This window comes from Cydia strobilella, chromosome 1 (assembly GCF_947568885.1).
Source record: "Cydia strobilella chromosome 1, ilCydStro3.1, whole genome shotgun sequence".
NCBI classification, from domain to species: domain Eukaryota; kingdom Metazoa; phylum Arthropoda; class Insecta; order Lepidoptera; family Tortricidae; genus Cydia; species Cydia strobilella.
Genome location: NC_086041.1, coordinates 17,031,658 through 17,056,118, shown reverse-complemented (window position 1 = coordinate 17,056,118; position 24,461 = coordinate 17,031,658). Strand labels below are relative to the sequence as shown.

At 36.6% G+C, this 24,461-nt stretch overlaps 1 protein-coding gene across 9 annotated transcripts in view; it reads left to right on the top strand.

Annotated features, from left to right (window-relative positions):
- LOC134745501 (muscle-specific protein 300 kDa) overlaps nt 1-24,461 on the top strand; it is a 298,426-nt gene that overhangs the window by 173,231 nt on the left and 100,734 nt on the right. For 6 of the 9 annotated variants that reach the window (XM_063679556.1, XM_063679613.1, XM_063679564.1 and 3 more), the window contains 13 exons: nt 71-145; nt 830-4,557; nt 4,743-4,920; nt 5,010-5,195; nt 5,350-5,697; nt 5,775-6,035; nt 6,134-6,604; nt 6,683-7,981; nt 8,258-8,431; nt 10,783-10,884; nt 12,103-12,340; nt 12,620-12,954; nt 13,974-16,424. In XM_063679556.1, the coding sequence (XP_063535626.1) occupies nt 71-145; nt 830-4,557; nt 4,743-4,920; nt 5,010-5,195; nt 5,350-5,697; nt 5,775-6,035; nt 6,134-6,604; nt 6,683-7,981; nt 8,258-8,431; nt 10,783-10,884; nt 12,103-12,340; nt 12,620-12,954; nt 13,974-16,424 (9,846 nt within the window). The remainder of the gene's footprint in view (nt 1-70; nt 146-829; nt 4,558-4,742; nt 4,921-5,009; nt 5,196-5,349; nt 5,698-5,774; nt 6,036-6,133; nt 6,605-6,682; nt 7,982-8,257; nt 8,432-10,782; nt 10,885-12,102; nt 12,341-12,619; nt 12,955-13,973; nt 16,425-24,461) is intronic. The other 3 variants (XM_063679589.1, XM_063679597.1, XM_063679605.1) reach the window with 2 other exon arrangements.

The following is a 24,461-nucleotide window of genomic DNA, read 5'->3' as shown; positions in this document are numbered from 1 at the left end:
CATTTTTTATATTTTAAATATGTACAGTGTGTGTTTCTCTGATTTGATTTTAATATTAAATTTTGAACAGGACTTATGTAAAGCGATTGATAACCATGAAACTGATTTGAGCGCAGTCGCTTCGTTGGGCGAAGCGTTGGACCAAGTAAGAGTTCGAAATGAAATTAAAGCACTGTAGGATTTAGTCTAATTTTCAGTAGATCTAACTACACAGTCTAACAATGGGTTATATTTAATGGATTATCAAGATGTAGTTACCTCTCTTCGCTACTTAAAATGAGTAATCACCAACAAACAGGGTTATAATAAGCTTAGACTTAAGAAAGTAACCAAGACCTTGAGCTTGTTATGATTCTGTAACAAAATCACGGCAGGAATGTCTAAAAATTCTAAATAAAATCGTGTGTAGAACACGAATTATATACATATTGCTTAACTGAGTATGTATAATAATCTGAGGGATAAAAATCGACGTTGTTGCCATTTGACATATTTTCAATATCTTGGTACTTGAAGCACGAGCGCAAAAAAAATCAGGGGCATACATCTAACACTAAAGATTTTTAATTAGCATTTTAATTAGCGGATGTATGTCAATCACTCAGTTATGCAGTATTTTTTTGTTTAATTGCAATTTACTAATTGTAAAAGGCCGTGGTAATCGTTGACTACACGTGACAACATTCTTTTACATAATATTTATATTTTATATATGTAACTATAAAATAAATATTATTTGGCGGGTACTAATAGTAGTTGTCGTAGTTGTAGTATAACTCTAACCACTAAACTACAGTGACACATATTTCATAATTATGTTTGTTTTCAGGCTATTTTAGCAAATCTAAAGAAAACAGAAAACGATGTTGACAAGTTATCTGACGAGTTTAGTGATTTAATAGAAAACTGCAATGATACTAGAATTACTATGAACTTGCAACAAATGACATCACGATTCCAATCAGTGCAATCAACTGCGAAAGAATTGGTTAAGAAATGTGAACAAGCCGTTAACGACCATAATGCTTATCAAGAAAAGTATAACCAATGCACGGATTGGATAAAAACAGCACAATATTCATTTGAAGAGTGTAACAAAAATCTATCCAACACTCCTGAAGGTATCAAAGCTAAACGCGAAAGCCTAAACGACTTACTAAGCCAACGTCGCAATGCTACTCTACTAGTCAATAACACCTTTGAGTTAGGAGAGAAACTATATCCTTCTACTTCACCAGAGGGCAAAGAATTGATAGAACAGCAGATTCAAGACATTCAACAGGCTATTGATAATTTGTATGACAGTATTACAAAAGCGGAACGAGACTTAGATTCTGAGTTAAACAAGTGGTCATCGTTTGAAGAAAATCTGAAAACTGTGCAACAATGGCTCAGTGCCGCTGAGAAAAATCTACCGAAAGAAATTGAACTCAAATCTACGTTGGATGAGAAAAGAAATAAACTTAACGTATATAGGACATGTCTTCAAGACGCTATCGCACATCAGCAAGATATTGCAAACTTAGAAGCAAGGGCACAGAGTCTGCCCGACGTAACTAAAGACATTACAAAAGAAATAGGTATGCTTCAACAACGGCATAACGCTATTCTTGCCAGAGCAAAGTTTTTCGTAGAACAGTATGAAGCTATTGTAAACAATCACCAGCAATATACCAAGGCGGTAATGGATTTGCAAGAATGGGTAGAAGCCACCCACAACACCGTCCAGCTTTGGGGTGACGTCAATCTTGAACGCGTTGCTTTGAGCAGCAATTGCGAGAAGCTCAAATCATTGCAGCATACTTTACCTGAAGAGAAAAACCGTATAGATAAAATACGCAGCCTAGGTGAAAAAGTCTTACCTGGAACGATAAGCAATGGTCAGGCGAATATAAGAAATCAAATTGACGCTTCTCACCAAGAATGGGAAGGTCTTGTGTCTTTCATTTCAAAAACAATAGAGGCCTTGGAGAATAAGATACAACAATGGAATGAATATGAAAACATGAAAGACCAGTGCTTGGCCTGGATAAGAAATACAGATACGCAAATTCACGCTGTAGATCTCAAGGCAACATTAGGCGAGAAACAAGACCAATTCAAGAAATTCCAAGAGTTGCAAGGAGAGGTAAGGGCTAAAGAACTAGAAATTGACAATATCACAGAAAAAGCTCAGAACCTATACACTGGTGTGCTAGGTCCTCGAGGTTCACAAATATCAGACTTGTCTGTAAAATATCAAGCGTTATCTCAGAAAGTGAAAGATCTAACAAACAGATGGCAGCAATACGTCAAGACTCACCAAGAATTTACCAGCAACGTTACAGAATGTTCTCAATGGATTGAAGAATTAAGAGACAAGCTGGACTTCTGTGCTGACTTGAGCTCTTGCTCTCAGGATGATTTGGAAACCAAGTTAGTATTAATTCAAAACCTTCTACTTGCCAAGGACGAAGGTTTTACTAAAGTTCAGTCCCTGGTTGAACTTGCTCAAAATGTTATGGCAAATACGGCACCTTCTGGACATGAGGCTATCAACAACTCTCTCGTCGCTTTGCAAGAACAATGGTCAGCTCTTTTGTCCAGAATGATAGAGACTAAGAATCTACTCGACGATTCGGTCACAAAATGGGCTGGATTCTTAGAACAAATACAACTCATAGAAAAAAGCAACACATGGATGGAAAACATGCTGACAGAGTTGACACCATACGAATCTTCCATGTCTGACAAAAGAGTTCAACTTGAAAAACTTAAAGAAGTTGAAGAAAAAGCAAGATGCGATCGTCTTGAAGTCGATACTTTGAAAGCAAAGGCAGCCGAAATGCTGGCTAGTGGTCAACAAAATCAGGTAGCGTCTAAAGCTCAAGAGACACTTAACAAGTTTGACACTTTGTATGATAAAATCAAGAAACTGTTAGCAGATAGAGAAGAACACTATAAAGATCATAGGTTGTATAAGGAAGCACACGACGAGTTGATCCAGTGGCTGAGTAGAGCAAGAGAAAAGGTTCCATCATTGAAATCTAAGCCTTTAAGTGATAAATTAGCGATTGAGAATTCGGTTGCCCCTCTAGATGCTTTAATTAATAAACAAGCTCAAGGGGAGCTACTGTTGGAACATTTACAACACACAGGCGAAGTATTGTTAGCAAGCACTTCTCCTGAAGGACAAACTGTAATCAAAAATGAAATGAAAGCTTTGAAAGAAAGCTTCGATGACTTATTCAATGAAATTAAACGACAAAAGAGTCAACTGGAAGATACTGTGAATCAGTGGCGTGAATACAAGGACGAATATGAGAGATTGTCTGATTGGTTGCAGCAGAAGGAAATCCACATCAAGAACCACAAACTTGCTCTGCTAGGCACAGCCAAAGAAAAGGGCGCCCAAGTGAATGAAGTGAAAGCGATTGTGGATCAGCTGAACAAAGGAAAAGCTGACATCGATAAATTTAATGCTTCTGCTACAGGCTTACTATCATCGCATTTAGATACTTATGTTAATAATCAATTGAGACATCTTAACTCCAGATACCAAGTATTAGTGAACATGGCAAATGATGTACTCAAGAAAGTTGAAACTAACTATGAACAACATCAAAACTATGACGATAATTATGTCAAGACCAAAACATGGATTGACGATGCTTGGGAAATCACACGAAGCGGAAGTGACACTGGTAGCAACAGCAGTAAAGACGCTCTGCAGAAACGCTTAGAACAAATAGAAGACCTGTTAAAACGAAGAGAAGAAGGCCAGAATTTAGTACATGCAACTGTAAACAGCGGAGAAAAGGTGTTACGTAACACAAGATCCGATGGTAAAGACAAGATCAATACACAATTAAAAGAACTTCAAAATGAGTGGGACCGTCTTGTTAAGAAAATGACTACAGCTAAAGTTCACCTCGAGACTGCAATGCTCCAGTGGGCTGACTACAGTTCCAGCTATTCTCAACTGCAGCAATGGATTTCCGACAGGGAAGCTAAATTACAAGAAGTGTGTGAACAAAAAGTCGCCAAGTCCAAGAAAGGTCAAGACCGTCTTGCAGGTCTTACGGCTGGGCTTAGTATCGGCGAAAGAAAAGCCACGCTTCGTCAAACAAACAATATTGTTCAAGATATCGTTTCGTTTGAGCCCATGATTCAGTCCGTAACTTCTAAGGCTTCGGAACTTATGCAACAGGCTCCGGCCTCTGAGATAACCAGCAAGTATGAAACGCTTACCAAACAAGCTAAAGACTTATATGAAAAACAGAAAGAGACTGTCGAACAACATCAAGCTTTTATCGATGCTGGTACAGACTTTGTCCAATGGATTAGAGCTGCCAAGGAAAGGTTAGGAAAGTGTTCTGATGCTACCGGAGATAAGGAATCATTAAGCAGCAAGATATCGCAACTCAAAGTATTGGAAAGCGAGCTGCCTGAAGGCCAGGCCAAACTGCAGAAAGCTCTAGAGCAGGGTGAGATATCTTGTGGGCTAGCTGATGATGAAGACAGAGAGGAAATAGAAGAAGAAGTGGCGCTAATGCAGGAAGAATACGATACATATGTGTAAGTGTTACTCTGTTAAATGTATATTTACTTTACGTCGCACGTCGTCTTATCACTACCATTATGTAAGAACATTATTACTCCTCTCTCAGATTTGCGCATCCAGTACTTTCTCATTATTTTATTTTTAAGCATTTTTATTTGTCATTACAAACCAAATAAAATGGTATAATTCTATATTTCAGTGAACAGCTAAATAATACCAAAGCATTAATAGAAGGAGGTATCGTGAAATGGACAGAATACGAAGAGCAGTACAAGGAAGCCTTAGACTGGTTATCAAAGACTGAGAAATTAGTACAATCGTTCAATAAACTGCAGAACAGCCTGGAACAGAAGAAAGTTGTTCTTGAAGAGTTCCAGGTAATAATGACTCTATGTCGTCATGTCACTTACTGCTATTCATATAAACAAAGGAATTGTTGTTAATTACCGTATTATTCATTTTGTAGGGGCACCTTCAAACACTATTCGACTGGCAAATTGAGTTGGATAAGCTGAACGTGCGCGCTCAAACCTTGTTGGAGACGTGTTCAGACACTAGGGTCTCCAATGGCATCACCCAGCTTACCACCAAGTACAACGCCTTACTATCACTTGCAAAGGAAGTGATGAAGCGACTTGAAGTACATTACCAGGTAAATAGTAAACTGAGTTGGATATTTCGTGCATATTCATCAAAGAGTGATTGATTGTTGAATTCAGTCTACAATTTATAGCTATCAGTAACCCATTGATGTTCATGAACAAGTCGAGTGCATATAATATAATAACTTGCTATAAATTTTACAGGAACATCAACAACATAATGCGCTTTATGGTGAATGTCAAGATTGGCTAGACAGAACCAGAGAAAAACTCAACCAATGCGCTGAAATACCGCACACGTTGAGTGAGGTTAACAGCAAACTTAACACTGTAAAACTTTTACGCCAGTCTCTGGAACAGGGTCAAAACAAGTTGAGGTACCTTCTTGAGTTAAAGGAGAAAGTCATGATGAACACTGAACAGGCTGGTGCGGCCAAGATTCAAGAAGATACTGACAATTTGAAACAAGAATTTGATAAGCTTATCAATGATCTTCAAGATGTGAGGAACAAGTTGACAAGCAGAGCAGCCCAGTTTGATGATATATCCAAGGTAATTATAGATTCATGGCTTTATGACAAATACAAGTTGACAAAAGTAATAAAAATTCATAACATTCTTTTTTTTAGATTCACAAGTTGCTAGTAGAATGGCTAGACGGTATTGACCAAAAAATACAATCAGATGATTCACTTCTCAATGATTTGTCAGAAAAGAAAGCAAAACTAGAAAAATTCAAGACATTCAACCGAGACATAGAGTCTCATAGCGATTTGGTGATGAGGTTAAAAGAAAAGCTGCAAGAGGATGCGTCACTGAAATCCAAAGAAATCGACGATACTTTAAAGCGTTACAAAGACATAAAGAAGACAGTTAACGATATGATTTCTGTAAGTATTTAACTTCTTAAATATTAAGTCTATCAATAATGAATCAATTATATATTTCAACTTATAAAATTTACTATCTTCTTAATTTTTATTTGCAGAAATTAGACGACTATGTCAACTCCCACATTCAATACAAAGAATCATACGACAACTTCTACGATTGGATACGTAACTGCAAAATTGAAATTCAACAATGCTCTGACTCCCACGGAGAAAAGGAAGAAGTACAGGAGAAACTACAAAACGTTAACAGAATCATTGGATTCTTACCTAAAGGGGAAGCCCTTCTCAAGAAAGCAGTCGAACTTAGTGATGCTGTACTGAAAACTACTGGAAACGAGGGCAAAGATAACATCGATCAGGAAATTAAACAATTAAAGATCGAATGGGAGAACTTGCAGCAGATTTGCAAAGACACTAAGAAGTTACTGGAAAAGTGTCTGTCTGCGTGGTCAGATTACTTGGAGACTTCCGATAAGATGAGCAAGTGGGTGACAGAGTTCGATGATAAACTTAAATCAGTTCAAAAGATTGACAAGATCACTCCTGAACATCTTGATAAGTGCCGAGTGAGTAATACAAGTTGAACAATATTTTATAAAATATAATTTTACAAGGTATACAATATTGATCAATGTTTTTTACAGGAACTTCTGGCAGAAGCTTTAGGACATAAACATGTTTTGGAAGAACTTAACGATAGGTGCGAAAATCTCATGGAGCTCAGCGCATGCGCTTGGGTTCGTGACAAGACCGTAAACCTGCAGACTGACTACACAACTCTGTTGACCAAAATACAAAGTCTAGTTTCAAATGGCGAGAAGAACTTGTCAGACCATACGGAATTCATTAAGGCTAAAGACGAATTGCAGCAGTGGTTGGAAACTGCACATGGAACCGTACATGATTCTATTGGTGTTGGTGACATCGATACCACTAAAGATAAATTGGAAACTGTCAAACTTGTAAATAACCGTATGACTGAAGGACACCACCTTCTAGTCGTGTTACAAGAAGCATTCAAGAAAGCGCTGAACAACACCCCACCTGAAGAACAAGACGGTCTCCGCAATGATGTCAAAGTCCTGCAAGAGAGCTGGGATCAGTTGAAGATAGATTTGAACTCTATCACGGCTCAGCTTAAGGCTGCTATTGGCAAATGGGAGGACTTCGAGGAATCCAATAAAAGAATGAATCAATGGATTAATGAAACTCAACAAAACTTAGATAAAGTTCCGCCTACAGGTGGCGAGCTTGGTGAAATGAAGACTTTACTAGAAAAATATAAGCATATCGAGGATGAAATCAATAACAAGAAGCCCGAACTTGAAAGACTAAAAAGTGAAGCTGCAGAACTAAGCAGCTGGGCTAAGAAACCTGCAGCTAAAGAATCTGTCACCGAGCTGGAGAAAAAGTGCAACGCTTTAAAAGCCGCTTGCGCAGCACGCAAGGCAGAATTGGAATCTGAAATTAAGGACTATAATCAGTATCACCAATCACTGCAAGACACTGAAAAATGGTTGCTGCAGATTTCATTCCAGCTAATGGCACATAACTCCTTATACATCGCAAATCGGGAGCAAACGGAGGAACAGTTAGCCCAGCATGCTGTACTGTTAGACGACATCCAAAAGTATCGCACGACGCTTGACGATTTAGAAGGCAAAGGACGAGCTCAAATCGAGCGTTATGAAGCTAGCACTCCTAATATTCGTGATACTGTTGGGAAACAGTTGAAAAACGTGAATGACAGTCATAAATCACTGCTGGCGACCGCTTTGCAGATCGAGCGTCGTCTTAGAGAAGGTCTCGCCAAATTCAAGGAATATGAAGACACTTTGGAAAGTATTCTAAATAATTTGGACGAGTGTGAACCAGCTATTACAGAATTGGATGTTCCTGTCGATGGACTGTCCCATGGCCGCGATTTACTGGATAAAGCTAGGGTAAGTTTAAAAAAAAGTCATTCAGTCAGTCAGTCAGTCAGTCAAAAGTCATATATCATTTCAGTCTCTTGTCCTGCGAAAATTCTTGTTAGTCAAGAACTATATAAACGATATTTGTACTGCGTCCTACCAAAAATTTGAAAAAAAAAATAGACAGGATTGGACCAACGACAACATGTATATCCTCTCATTTTGACTGCACTACCAGTGTATTACACCATTTCATCAGCTCCAGGGCAAATAGCAGCTTTCCTTATTATATTTCTGTCACCGCAGGCTCTGCACAACAGCCTCCAGACGGAGAAGAGCCGGCTGTCGGCGGCCGTGGCCGCTTGCTCGGCGGCGGCGGCGTCCGTGTCGCGGCCCTCGTCGCCCGCCGACTCGGCGCCGCTGCCCATCCCGCCGCGCGAGCTGCACGTGCGCGCAAGGCTCGAAGACCTAATCGACCAGGTACTGGCCGCGTCTGGTTCCATTCTCGCTTCTAACGTTCTCACTTCTTTTTAAATTAGGTACTTCCGTAACTATTTATGAATACGTCTGCTTTTGAGTTCCCCAATGTGCTCATTCATTTTGATGCAATATATCTACAAGTATAAATAGTTTAATCCCTGCTATTATCAAAGGGTTCTTGTAGGCATGTACCTACGTATTTGAATGTTTGATTGTGGCAATGACAATTTGTGTTTCTAAGTTTTTTTACATGTGTAATTGATTGCGCCTGCTTATGAATGTCTCATTAATATTCGCAAGATACTATTTTTCTGCGTTACATTAAGTACAATATTGTTAACATACAAGAAAAATGCCTAAGAGAAATAATTGGATACTTAAATACTTTACTTTAAGTACATTGCAAAGTGTGTTCTGTGTTTGATCCACCACCTTCAAAAGTTCGCCAGGTCTACAAATAGAACAGAACCAACGAGCACTAGAACTACGAACAATAGACGTAAGGTCGTTTATATTTTACCAAAAAATAATTTAAAGTAAAGTATTGTTACGTTTGGTAGTTAGTAAATTAATTGAGAAAAAGTTACACGTCCTATTGAAATATTGCGTGTCTTAATTAGAGAGAATTTTTTTTTAAATAATGGAACATTGCATGCAAGTGTCTTTAGTGCTTTTAATATCCAATCTTCTCAATTTGTAACTTTTTCTTTAGTAACATATAGAGTAGTTAGCTTAAGTTCCGTTGGAAATGTTGTATTTTGTGCACCTGGTTTACTGAGTCAAAACTGGTATGCTATTAAAACGAAAAAATAATGAATAGGGAACATTACGCGAAACTCTGCGTAGGGGGCGCCAGGGCGCCACTGCCATAATCTGAGGGTCTATCGTGAAACAAGAAATTTATTTATCTAACATCTCTGCACTCTTGCATATTCGAGCGATAGAGGCAGATAGCGAATTTTCGGATTCGCGTTTCCCGGTAGGTCCTCTGTAAGCAAACCGCCTTGATGCATCAATGTCATATTTTATTATCTCTGAAAACATGTCAAAAACTTGTTAAAGGTACAGTATGTATTACTCTATGGTTTACTAAAAAGGCTAGTCCTGCACCCTGGTGGCAGAACATTGCAGTAATATCCCCTATTAGGATATTTTATCAATGAATGGTAAGTAACATTCGCTCCGTGCTGCTCGCTCATGTTTTCTCTCGTGTTTATCTATGTAATGTAATCATTAATCATATATTATGTACGTTTAAACCTATGAATTATACATACGTGCAAGGAGTGGCCTAAATTAATACTTTTGATATAAGATAATATGTTAAATTTCCTTTGTTAATAGACATTTATTACATTCATTTTCAAATATTTTTGCTGGTAGCATTTTACTTTTTCAGTGAAAATCGGATGCATAAAATATTATAGTTAAATTAAACAACAATAGTTTTGACTCAGTCTAGTCACAGAGTCACACTGATATAATAATAATATTAATATATTTATATACTCTTTATTTATTCTTCTTCTTACGTTAGGTTTTTTATAATATGTATATAGAAGTAAAATATAAAAACACTTACAAAACAATACAAAATACATATTAATATTATATAATATAATATTAATAAATACATTTATTAATAATAATAAATGTTTTTACTTCGAACATCAGTCCATAGGTATAGGTATATTACAATAACTTAAATTAAACTAAAACTACTACTTAAATAACTAACTCAGCCCAACAGCACTCCTGTTGTGGCTGTTGTCCATGTGCATGGCGTTCCATTTTTTGACTATCGGACAATCTAAACTGTCCTTAACAGTATTCAGAAGGCTGCCGGGCCTAATTATGTTAATGGATAAGAACTTTGCAGTAGCAGTGATTTAGGAACATTTAAGTGAGTAGATAGTATCAGAGTCCTATATAGTAATTGTAATAAGTCTATCTTCACAACAATATAGGCAGAACTGGTCACTGAACATACTCTGTACCTATTCAAAGTTATTTACTGACCAATTCTGATGTGGTAGTTATTAATTTGATAATTTTGAATACTGAATTCTAAATATACGTGATGTGTGTGTTTGAACACTTTGAACGCTTTAGGTAAGAAAGATGATTATTTTTGGCACGACTTAATAACGCGATAACATTTCAAGAAAATGATATAGTTGCTGGCGAGTTTTATTTCATTGACAACTAATCAGGAATACACCCTTATATAAGTATGCCATTGAAATCTTCTATCTTACCTAAATGTCACTATGCTAACCTGCACTACCCGTGTTTGTGCCCGTGTGTGTTGCGCGTGTGTTTCGATGTCTGTCATGCATGGTTTGTTATAGACTCACGTGGCCGATCTATCCGCGCCGAATCGTATCGATGAATTACTAAAGAATGTAGAAGAGCCGGAGTTCGCCGAAAAGCTTGTGGCTTTCGAACAAAAGGTAACGCTTTATGGTCCAAAATGAATTTCATAATTTTATTGATATAATTTTAATACAATAATAGGATTATGAAAGTCAAGAACCTTCACTTGCTGCTTTGCTTTAGTTTAATGCAATTCATATTAACAAAATTAATTAAATGTCAAAAATTGTAAGGTTGTGAATTTACTTGGCGCCTAGACAATTAAAGAGTTAAATATAAGATAATTCCATTATATCCGTTTTTACGCACAACATCAAACGCCCCTTTTCGATAAAAGATTAATTTAAGTGATTTTATTGAGTTAGTGGCGACAAAATCCCGTTTTCCCGGATTTAAATTTTTTGCATGTAAATCGTTCGGCAAATATAGGTACAATCGCCATTTGTTGATTCTATTTCGTTGTATTTTTTTTCGTCGGCTTCGATAAAATTTGGTGCATAGATAGTTCCCTATTCTGTAAATTTCTGTACAATATAAACGCAATTTCACCGTACAATTGGGGACATTGCCGGTGAACCACTTCAGATTTTTTTTACCTCGATCCTTACGAGCGAGCTAAACTCCGCCTCCCATAGAGATAACTAATTACGATGCATTTAGGATTATTTATCCTAATAATGGAAAGGCTAGAAACAGGTAATGAGACAATCAATAGGTAGTAAGGATAGTTTATTAGTTGTTGTTGTTGAGGCCAAGGTTGGGGAGGCCCATTAAGATAACCAATTAGGATGAATTTTCTATTCCTCATCTTAGTTTGCAAATGCCGGTCGTCACAGAGTCAATGGACGGCAATAAACATTACCTGAGCTAACCTTTTTTTTCCAATACCCACATTTTTAAGTGCCTTGATACTGGTCATCACTATTATAATATCGCCTGACCGTCTGCAAGACGTTTAAACGATTTTTGCCCTTAAGGTGGTTCACCGGGAATGTCCGCGATTGTACATGGCCTAAAAAATCTTCCACTGAGTTACGAAAAAGTATGGTATTTACGTAACACAACACAAAATTACACACATTCTTTCGGGACAAGTTGTTATGTCGTATTTATTCCGCCCAGAATGAGGAGCCCTACAAACCTTCAACGTAAAAAAATCTCCAACAATATAAAAATCTGCACATATAAGGTGACAAAATTCTATATAGGTAAATGCGCGCAACTCACTGGCTATACATACAACACAACATAACTTCACCTTCAATCCACCGTGATTAACACACGCGCATCTCCAGGTACAAAGCCACCTGGAGACGTTGAGCGATGCCGTCCAAGGCATGGAGGAAGCCATGAAGCAGGTGCTCGAGATCCAAGATTGGATCAATGTGCACAAGGCGCTGGCCCGCGATTGGCTGGCCAACCCGTCCAAACTCCGCCCCGAGGCTGCCAAGCAGGATATGGCGGCGATGAACGATGCGCTGGCGTCGTTGAGCGAGAAGAGAAACAGGCTGCTTACTGAAATACAAACTGAAGGTTAATGATGTTTAGAATCTAAATATTTCAACAAAGAAAACCATGCTTAATAAAAAACGCTTCAAACAGCGGTTCTTTCGCGAAACGAGCGCATCTTTAATTTTCTGCAAACAATGTTTTGTTGTTTAGATTTTTTCATTTCTGAGGAAGAGTAAAATTTAATCGTAACTACATATGTAGTTATTATTATATAATAATATTTATAATAACTAATTAGATACAGACAACGAATGCCTGTAATAGTATGTAGGTACTAATGCAATTGTGTTTTTTCTTTAGGTTTGGAAGATGAAATTAATCTAGAAGAAGAACTAGATGAACTAGAAGATGCGATTCTTAAAGCCATTGCAAGGGAAAAGGACAATCAAGGCATTATCGACGATTACCGCAACAAATGCCAGGAAATCCACGACTGGTTCGACGCGGTGCTTAAGAAAATGTGCTTAGCAGACAAAGGTTCCGGCCTCCCCTGTCTTCAGAAGTTAAGCGCTTTGAAGGAACTTGCAGCTGAGTTTGAAAAGTCAGGGAAGGAAAAGGTTGATGGTATCAAAGCGGTCGGTTCACAAGTTATCAACATTGTTAGTAATCTGGAAAGCCAACAAGTTGAGGAGCAGGTAAGATTTATCATACATACAGCATAACTGTTTTACTTTCTGGTTCAACTTAGTGGCGTGCCTAGAGTTTTAGAGTAGGGCAAGCCGAAAGATATGTTCTCGTAATAACTGCCCTTATCTGCTCTTCGGACTCAAATGCATCTGCTAGCGTGTCGAGGCGAGCTAATCATAGCGCACTGAGGGCATACTATTACTAGATAGAATTTTACAAACATATCAGCAATTGCAATGTCTGTGTTGGTTTTGGCGCGGAAATGATATCCCGTTTTTCCACGAAGTTTATTTACTTTGCCTTGCCTTCGTTGAGTAATACGTGGACGCATCTCATACCGGCACAAGGAACAACTTAATCCATTGTTAACGAATTAGACACCTTTAAACACGCCACAACAAATGAAAAAATCCACATTCACTAATTCACTTAAACAAATTGTAATAGTTTGCAAAACTTAAAACTTTAAATATGTATTATTAAACAAATAGAACTTTCGTTACTTTCGACTCGACTAAATAATAATATACTTGAAGTTTGAAGTAAACGCGCGCTCGTGCGAACTTAAATGCACCTAACTTCATACCAAAAGCCAGGCTTAAATCGACTTATAAAATTGCTATACATACCAACAAATAGTTACATCGTTCTATGGCGGTTTGTAGGCTTAGAGCGCCTAGAGCGGGACGAAAAAGCAAGCCCGGTTGCAAGCCGACGAGAGCGAGCAGGATAGCTGAGAATATCCTCCACGCCACGCCACGGCAAAAATTTGCAACACGTTCGCGCCGCGGGGTGAGCGCTGTGGCTTGAACTTAATAATACGGATTTTTGTGGCGCGTGGTTTAAAAATAATCTATATTGATTTTATTTATCACTACGTAATTTCGGTGAGGCATTTAAGGCAAGCCCGGCTTTTGGGCTTGTATGGAAGTACCGCCACAGTTCAACTAAGTATAAATTTAATGTGGTTACCATTTCAATTTGAATATTCATTTTAATGGAAACTTAATGGGATTGTTTTTTGCAGATGAAGTCTGTTGAAAGAAGATACAATGACATCGCTAAACGCATCCAACGTAAGCTCCAAATGCTCGAAATTACCTATAAGGCTATCGACGGCACTAAGACTGAAGTAAACGCTCAAAATGATTGGATGCAAAAGGAGATTGACAATATGTTACATCCAGAACCATTGGGATCTGAAAGTAAATCTGTCAAAGAGAGACAAAAGAACGTTGCCAATTTATTGAAAGAGGCCGATGGTAAAAAGACGATAATCGATTCTTTAGAAAAGAAGGTCAGCAACATTCAGTCCGATCTGGAACCTTCCGAACAGACACAACTAGAATCAGAATTGGCTGAATTATCTTCCAAGCAGAAACATCTAGCAACACTTATTAAACAAGAAATAGAAAGGCTAGGTCCATGCCACGAAGATAGAAGAAAACTTGAAAACGATATAGAAAAAGCTAAAAATTGGCTTAAAGCTAAACTTGCAGAGATAAAGAAACTTGGTGGTCCAGTACCACTTGAAACAGCTAAGGTAGAAAAAGAGATTGCTGTTCATAAAAAACATCAAGGTGAGTTGTCTGATTTCAACAATGACACACTGAGTGAAGTCATGCGTCAGGGAAATGCCGTATCCAAAGACTGTTCTCCCGAAGATCGTGCTAAATTACAATCAATTTTAGATGACTTAAATAAATCATACACATCTGCTAAGGTAGACATTGACGATAAATTAGCAGCATTAAACAAACTCATGCATGGTAGAAACGACTTTGAATCTGAATTGGGTAAATGTCAAAGCTGGCTGAATGAGGCAGAAGTAGCAGCAACTCCTGAACTTAGAACTTCAAGCTTACAACTATTAGAAGAGCAATTAGCCAAGTTCGAGAAACTCAGTAAAGAAGCAGAAGATGTTGAAAAGAATATTGGAAAGGTCAAGGATAAATCTAAGGATATTTTGGACACTCTATCAGACTCAAATAAATTACAGTTAAAAGAACAAGTAAACGTGTTGTCAGATAGATTTACCAGAATTAATGCTATAATTAATGACAAAAAGAATATTCTACACAAACATATCAAAGATTACAAAGATATTGCTGCTAAGATTGCTGCAGCTCTGGAATTCTTGGCTGAAATACAGAACAAACTTAAAGCTTTAAACAAACCAATTGGAAGCAAAATTGAAGATGTGCAACCAATTATCCAGGCTTATGAGTCAATCTTAGGTGATCTCAAAAAGAATAAGGCAATGTTGAATGAGTTACAAGGTGGTAATCTACACGACCTACAGGACATTTTAACTCAACAAAATGATTTGATGGGCACTATTGAAGATCAAATATCAAAACTAAAAGTACTTTTACTGTTACGAGAACAATTCTTTGCCCTTATCAAAGAAATTAATGAGTTTGTTGCCAAGTACACTGATCTCACGTCCGAAATCGAAAGATCGAATGATTCGTTGGAAGACAAGATCAAACGATATGACGATATCATTGTAAAGATTCAAGGATGTGAAGCTTTGTTAGCAACAGCAACTGATAAAGGCCAACAAATTGCTGCTGAGGGCACTGTTATTGATAGAAATAATATTACAGAACTCTTGCAGTCTCTCAAACAACAGTTGCTAACTTTGAGAAGGAATGTAGAATCGAAGCGGCAAGAACACGAAAGAGCAGCTGCCGAGCACAAGAAACTGGCATCTGATCTGTCTGATATTTTAGAGTGGCTTCATGACAACGAAGCCGCTGTGCATTCACGACCTCTACTTAACAGAGACGTGGCCAGCGTAGACAAAAAACTTGCAGAACACGTCAATCTAGCAAAGAATATCCAAACTTACCTGGACAAGCTCACTAAAATTACTGACATCACCAAAACCGACGACGGCATCCCTGGTTCATTATTAGAAATGGTATCAGAAGCAAACTCTTTGAAAACATCGTTACCTGCTGAGTTGGCCAACCGTGAGAAATATCTTCAAGATAACAAGAAATATAGGCAACAATATTTACAATTGGTCGAGAAACTAAACATCTGGATAAACGAAGCAGCTATTCGTCTAGATATGGGCAAAAACGGTACTGATTTCGAGAATATTGAATCAGATTTAGAAGAACACAAGTCATTCTTTAACGCTTCGGAGCCGGAAATGAAAGACTTAATAGGAAAACGTATGCAAGACATTGTCGACAAAATCTGGCCGTCGTTGGCGGCGGGGGAACAAGAAGAGCTATCTAAAGAACACCAAAAACACAATCAACTATTGAAGAATACTCTGAACTCCGCTAAGAGTCGACAGGCTCAGTTAGAGCAGGATTTGGAGATTTGGAAAGACTTCTGTCAGTTAGTGGATAAAATCAAGGCAATGTTGGATAAGAACGATATTAAGGACGAAGCGGTGACAACGGTGGACGCACTGAGACTGCATCTTGAAAAGCTGAATCACGCCAGAAATGATCTTGAAGTGAGTTTTTATTACTTATTTAATTTATATCTCTAAAATAATTAGTTTATGTAGATATTGGTGGAACCGTACTTGACAACCAATGTGCAATCAAATATAAGCCTTTATAACCTTATAAAGGGAATATATTTCCCGACATGATTTTGAATTTTGCTTCATAGGGTTCAGTTTTGCATAATTTCTGTTGAGTTGATGTTATTACAATACTACAATTAGGTACCTACTTTTAGGTTGTGATTGACAGATGACTTTTAAACATTTGATTTTATAAATGTATACCTTGTAATAATAATCATAAAATCAACATTACAAGCAAAGAGTATTGATTCTATAATATGTGTAAAGTCTAAGCCATATTTGTACTTCGAATTTGACAGCTATTATAGATAGCGCTATACGGCTTCGTACATACAAAACTAGAGAAAGGGGCAAGCTATGATGCCGCCATTTATGCAATTGCAAACATTTGACAGTTGCCAACCCGATTATTTGTCAAGCAAAACTAACTTTGAAATATGTAGCTGTAGCTGTAAAGCTCATGTATCAATTGACGACTTTAAACAACACATACTAAATTTAATATAATATAATATAATATAGCCCAACGCCCGTCGAAATGGTTTAGCATAGACAGGACAGTTTAACACCACTGTTTTAGTGAACATTTTTTTTTCACTATGAGTAATACTGAGCATGCTTTTCAATAAAATATGCAAACATTTTAACAAAACCATACCGATTATGTTGCAGGTATATGTACAAAATAAAATGCATTGTTCTTAGGACAACACTGTACACACGAAGAAAACAAATGCCTTTCGTGTACCTCCCCTTTGTTTTTACCTGTTCCTACAGTCAACTAATTAAAATCCTAGGCCACCACCGTAGGCATCTCAAAGAGAAATTATATCCTCCTTAGTCCCAGAAGCTTAAGTTTTGCTTTTGAATTTGGAACCTTGCCTTATTTAATAAAAGTTAAAATTAAATTTTGGGAAGCCTTTATAAGGGCCTCTGGGAATCAGGAAGATAAACAAAATTGTAAAGAAGCCGTGTAAGGAATTTGAATCCAGTAGGTATTCGTACGCAGAATTATATTTTGTTTATATTTACACATTATTTAAAGTCTGTATAATATCTATACATATAATAAAGCGGAAGAGGGTCGAAAGTCTGTACATGGAAGATATTCGAAAAAAAAAATTAGCTGGGGATACTTAGAATCGATAACAGAACACGTTCCAATTAACAGTTTTTAGAATTTTGTCTGTTTGTCTGTTTATCTGTTTGTCTGTTTATTTGACCGCGCATCAAATGAAAACGGCTAAACGGATTTCGATGCAAACTTTACTTATCTGTTGAAAAAATCCACGGCCAGGTTATAGGCTATAAAAATTAGAGAAATTTCACCCCTAAGGGGGTTAAAAAGGGGATGTAAGTTTGTATGGGGTTCAAGATTTATTTTAAGCTAGCAATTTAAAACTTCGTAAAATAAAATGATATATTATTAAAATACAAGAACACTAATTTTAGTTTTTGAAAATTCATCCCCTAAGGTGGTGAAAAAGAGGTTGAAAGTTTGTATGAAGGTCAGTTTTTTTCGAGTGCGTTTTACTTGAAACTTTGTATATGGGCATATTATAATAATACAGGAAAAGTGATTACAGCGTCTTCAAAAATTCGTCCCCTAACGGGGTTAAACGGGGGTTGAAAGATTGAATCCAATACAAATGCTTTGAAATTTCTTAGGAGGGCATATAATAGACGATTACAAAAAAAGTAACTGCGCTTTTGAAAATTCATCCCTTAAGATGGTAAAAAAAGGGGTTGAAAGTTTGTATGGAGGTCAAACATTTTTTGAGTGCGGAACTTGAATCTTTATATAAAGGCACAATGACAACTGGTCACCAAAAAAGTACCCATACCCTACTCAGAAGCCGAAGGGCTTCTGGCTGCAGAGGAAATACTGGGGCCGCCTCAACAGAATCCGCACAGGTCATGGCAGGTGCAATTATATGCGACACAAATGGGGATGGAAAGAGAGCCCGTTATGTGACTGCGGCCTTAAAGACCAAACTACCCAGCACATTGTTGAACGATGCCAAAATAGACGTTTCCAAGGCAGGACCTCTATAGGTACCTACCAATGGACCTCTATAGGTACCTACCAATCTGAACGATAACTCCATTCAAAAAAATGTCCCTTTCAAAAGTTATTTTATACGACTAGCGCTCTGGTTGTATAGCATTAACTAAAATTGACAACCCGTTTAGCCTAGCGGGTATTGGCAGTACCTATGGCAGTAATCGAGTTCAGGAAGCTAATGGTCCTGGGTTCGAATCTCAGCGAGGGAATTTCTTTTTGTATATTTCCTTTTTTGTTTTTGTTAGGTGATGTTTTTAAATTAGCATTTCCTAAATAAATCCATTACATACATAATAAAGTGGAAGAAGGTCGAAAGTCTGTACATGTAAGATATTCGAAAAAAAGTGGCTTGGGATACTTAGAATCGATAACAGAACACGTTCCAACAGTTTTTAGATTTTTATCTGTTTATTTAACCGCGCATCACGGCTGAACGGATTTGATGCAAACTTTACTAATCTTTCGAGAAAACCTCGGGCCAGGTTATATGCTATCATAATTCAACCCCTAAAAGGGGGGGGTAGTCACTACACTCGATTTATAAAATACGGCGTTGCGTGAACAAAAGATTTCACCAAGCCACCAAGATTTGTGATGTAAATATGTAGAGGGGGGGGGGGGGGGGGTCTCAACTTTATTTTGATATCTATATCGTTTAAGCTACTAGGCCAAGTTTGGTATCGTTTTCGAATAAATCAGGGATGCCGAATTCATTTATGATATCAAAATGATACCATTCCGAAGTATAAACCCAAAAATATGAAAAAAATACTTTTTTGAATTCCCCTTTACGCTTAAACCGCTGAATCAATTTAATTTTGAATAAGGGCAAAAGTTGGAGTGTAGTTTAATTTAGCGGTACCTAATTGTAAAATATTTTATCTGGACTACAATCCTATAGCGTATCCATCTGTCAACTTTACTTTAAGTTCCGCCTCCAGGGGAGAGTGTGAGAAATTAGGGGTGAATTAGCAGCTTACTGACACAGACCGAATTCCACGCGGGCGGAGCCGCGGGCACAGCTAGTACATAATATGTTCACTTCGTCACCGACCCGAGCGCAATTGCTCGTATTTAAAATTCAGAATATAATTATGTGAAAAACTTCATTAGAATTTATAACGGAGTAACCGTCTACATGCTCGGATACCGACACGAGGTGCCGACTCGAATTTTTCTTGTTATTTTTTGAGTAAGTAACTTATGAATATTTGTGGTCATCTGGTAAACTAACTAAAATTCTCCATGTTTAAATCTAAATTAATAAAACAGTCGTGTTACTTAGATACTGACTGACAGACATTGCACAGCCTAAACCATTGATGATGGGTCCTTTGAATTTGATATATATTCTTTAAATTTTGTAGAGCTCCACTAAAAAGGATGGTTGTATATTCGACTCCTACGGGGATTAATTTTGGGTTGAAAGTTTTTAACAACTCTACGAAGAAGCTACCTACTTAATTAAAATATACGTATAATTGCCATGTCATGTTACACTTACCTGCTTAATATCAAGCAATTGAATAATGATATTATTAAAATATTATTATAAATGATTTAGAGCATACCGAAAGGTATTTAAATAGGCACAAATTATATAGAAATATATGTAGGTATATAAATAAACACTAATTCATGAATGTTATAGTGTTTCATACGTAGGTAAGTTATGTAATTCCAAATTCGTGACATAATAATATTGTTACTCGTACCTAAATATGTGAATAATTATTTATCAGTGATATCACGTTATCGTTGATTTTAGTGCCAATAGCTACAGTAGCGGCAAATAATTTATCATACTATTCATACTGCTATTTTTTGCAGGCATTCACTCGAAAATTCATGAAATTAGACTATATATATCATGCAAACAATGATTGTATCATCAACACGACTATATATATATATATATATATATATATATATATATATATATGTATGTATGTTATAAAACTTATAAATATTGTATTTTTTATATTATAAACACTCAAAATCAAATCTTACCAACAATAAAACCTAGATGGATCGTTTTTTCGGCCTTCTTAGCCTCTGGTTTAAAAATTAAATCGCATTATTACATTACAATTTAGTACCCTCCTCCGGGCTACCGCGAAAACTCGGGCAACTAATTATTTTCAAAATAAACCCTACCTTAATCAAATTGTCGTTTTCTTACGCCCCTATTATTGTAAATTTCACCGAAATCGCTGGAGCGGTTATTAAGAAATTATTACAAAATATACGCAAATGTATCTGAAAAAATATGATAGATTATTTGCCGCTACTGTACTGTATTCTAGGGCTATGCCTTGCAATATACAATACTTACGTACTACATATAAAATATTTACTATCTCTGTTATCTATCTGTATCTTTACTGCTCGCGCGTTTGTCACTAAAGGGGCCCACTGACTATCAGTCCGCCGGACGATATAGGCCGGTCAGTTAGAACAAAAATTTGACAGTTCCGAACAACTGACAGGCCGATATCGTCCGGCGGACTGATAGTCAGTGGGCCCCTTAATACTCATAATACTATATACTTTTTATTTCGGTATAAAAATTATCAAAATAAGTTTAATATCGGAATTCTGATAATGATAAGTTAAGTAATAAGTGGAGGATCAGACAAAGTGTCTATTATTCCTACTTAAACTAGTTATATTTCGTCGGAAAGTCTCATTTATTGTTATTTATGCAAGTAAATATCATTATCATATCAGCCCTTTATCGCCCACTGCTGAGCAAAGGCCTCTCTTCTAGTACGCCACTTGTTCCGGTGCCCCGGTCCTGAGCTATGATCTCATCCAGAAGTGACCACGTACCTACAGCGTAACTTTTTTTATGAGTACGGCAACATTGTCTAGCTTGTATATTTACTTGGTAAATCGTGACCCCGACATCAGTTTTAACGGCCTATGGTAGGGGAATCCCCTAGCCACTTGTTGCACGGTCTACAAAGTTAACAGCTGTTAGGTTATCCGTCTACATTGCGACACCACACCACTGAATCATTTCCGTTTCAATTAGTGGATAGGTCGCTTGTAGTCTATATCGGATGTCGTATATACCGACCTTGAAAATATATATTTTCGATGTTACTACAAAATAAATAAAATAATGGAAGAAATTTAATAACTATAGGGAAGGAAATTAATATGAAACGTTTTCTTTAGTAGTTTAATTAAAACACATGATACGATACGATACGATCATTCATTGATGAAATAGTTATTTGTTATACAAGGGTGCAAAGTTGTATTTTACCCGCGAGTGTGGAATCGAAACACGAGCAAGCGAAAGGATTCTTTAGTTGAACCACGAGCAAAGCGAGTGGTTCTAAAATAGAATCCTGAGCGTAGCGAGTGTTTTAACACACGAGAAGTAAAATACATTTGCACCCGTGTGTAACACAAAACTTTTCCCCTCACTATAGCGAGGAAAGTGCAACATCCACAGGCGTTAGATCATCTTCATCAACTGGAATCACTCATTTTTTTACGATATTATAACAAAAAACTGGAAATTCTGGACTTTTACGTGAGAAGTTTTTAAGTAAAATTTTTGTTGACAATGTTGACATTTCTGAAATGTCAATGATGCGTTTTGAAATTGCATCGGCTTAACTTGTGCGTTTAGAATTATGATCAACATCATTATGAAAGAACAAAGGTTTTTATGGAATTTTAAGGTTTATGACTTAAAATAATTAAATAAAGCTAAATTTTGTATTTTTTATTAAATACTCAAACCATTTATTTAATGATAATTAATATCGAACAAACCATTATTATGAGCGTTTTACGTTTTGTTATCTGTCAAAAGCTACTTAAACACGCTCCATCCAAGGTCAAATTACTTTCCCACTAGTGGATAAAATGCGTTTTTCCCCACTTGTTTTAAAGTGAATATAAATAGATGGGACTTGAACGTCTTATAATTGTTTTGATACAACTCTATTTTTAGCACAATTTCCTTTCATTGAAGTAGGCATTGGGTGAATGCACTCTTGCTGTTAAGGTGAATTTCTTTTTTGCATTTAAACAAATAAATATAAAATACAGCGACTGAAATAGACTGAAAACGAACTATAATAAGGTAAAATACTTATTAAAAATATTTATGATTATTTGAGCTTGGCATTACCCAACTGAGTAGGTAGGTACCTACATTTTTAGACGCAGTACCTAACTTAAAACCGGCCAAGTGCGAGTCGGACTCGCGCACGAAGGGTTCCGTACCATTACGCAAAAAACGGCAAAAAAATCACGTTATTTGTATGGTAGCCCCACTTAAATATTTATTTTATTCTGTTGTTATAGCGGCCACAGAAATACATCATCTGTGAAAATTTCAACTGTCTCACGGTTTATGAGATACAGCCTGGTGACAAACGGACGGACGGACAGCGGAGTCTTAGTAATAGGGTCCCGTTTTTACCCTTTGGGTACGGAACCCTAATGACAATACTACAGCAGCTTGAATAAAATCTATAAGTACCTAACCCAAAACTAAAAAAAGGAAAAAATAGTTATTAAATTACAGGATTTTAGGAAGAATATACATAGGTAATAATTATAAGATTTATAAGTTTTAAAACAATCCGAAAATGTTTATGGTTTAGGAAGAAAACGCGTACAAGTAGTACAAGGACAAGTAATGAAAATGAAAGCTTTATTGTTTTGGGAAATGTGCCTTATTATAACTATGGAATACATTGATAACCTTTTCAATGCAATGCCGATGTTAGATACCTACGTATATTATCTCTATAACACTATTGTTTGACACAATTATTGAAAGTCATAATGTAATGATTGTCATATTATCATTAGACATAATTTGATTTTTCTCAGAAACGCGTAACTTTTCAGGATTGCCATAAACAAACCTAACCTAACCTATCTATAGGATAACCCGAGCAAAATCCTGAAAAGTAGACGGCTTCGGAATTATGACTAATGATAATATGACATCATTACATTATGACTTTCAATAATAATGTCAAACAAAGGGACCCCATTTTTCAAATATGTACAAATGGTCTTTTTTCGGTACCTTACTTTAAAACTAATAATAGGTAGAAATCAAAATCAATATAGATGTATAGTACTCCAACCAATAAGGTCCGTCACGTACAAATCTCAAAATATGATTGCACAATGATTCTCATGACTTCATGATGCCTTAACTGGATGATGTCATGCCACAGGGACCAACCAAGGCTACTTCAGTCAGTGATCGCACATCGCTATGACAACACGAAAACAAATTGCTCCTTACTGCATTGTTATAAATCAGTGCGAAATTCACGTGCCTACGTAGTATATTGTTTTTGCTTTCTTGCTTTGTTTTTATTTAGTTAAGTCGTAAACATTCCGCGTAAAAGAAAGGTAAGTGAAGTGGCGCGCGAATGTGGAGTAAAACTGTTAAATTTACATATATTTCACATATACATTGTATTGCGTTGCGTTGAAATCGTTTTAAATACTTTTACTTACATTTTTTTTACTTTATGTTTTATATTTGTCAGTGTCTAGTTTCTTTTATACTTTTATACTTTTAAAAACAAGAGACATATTTTACTAATAGGAATCTATATTAGATTTTAAAATGAGCTGAAATGTCAAGAAACCTAATGAAAATATTTCTGTATTCTTCGAGCGACGAGTTTACATTATGATTAGGCTTTAGAAGTGTAGGTATAGCTTTCACACTAACAAATAACACGCTATTAGATAACATGTCAAGGCCGCGAGCGTGTAGGAGTCAACATGTCAATTTGTTAAAGCAGTCTTCCTTCTAAATATGAGGTTGTCATTGACTTTGGCAATATAATGTTGAATTTTGCGAGTATTCTATTATTTTACATTTTGCCGTAATCGCG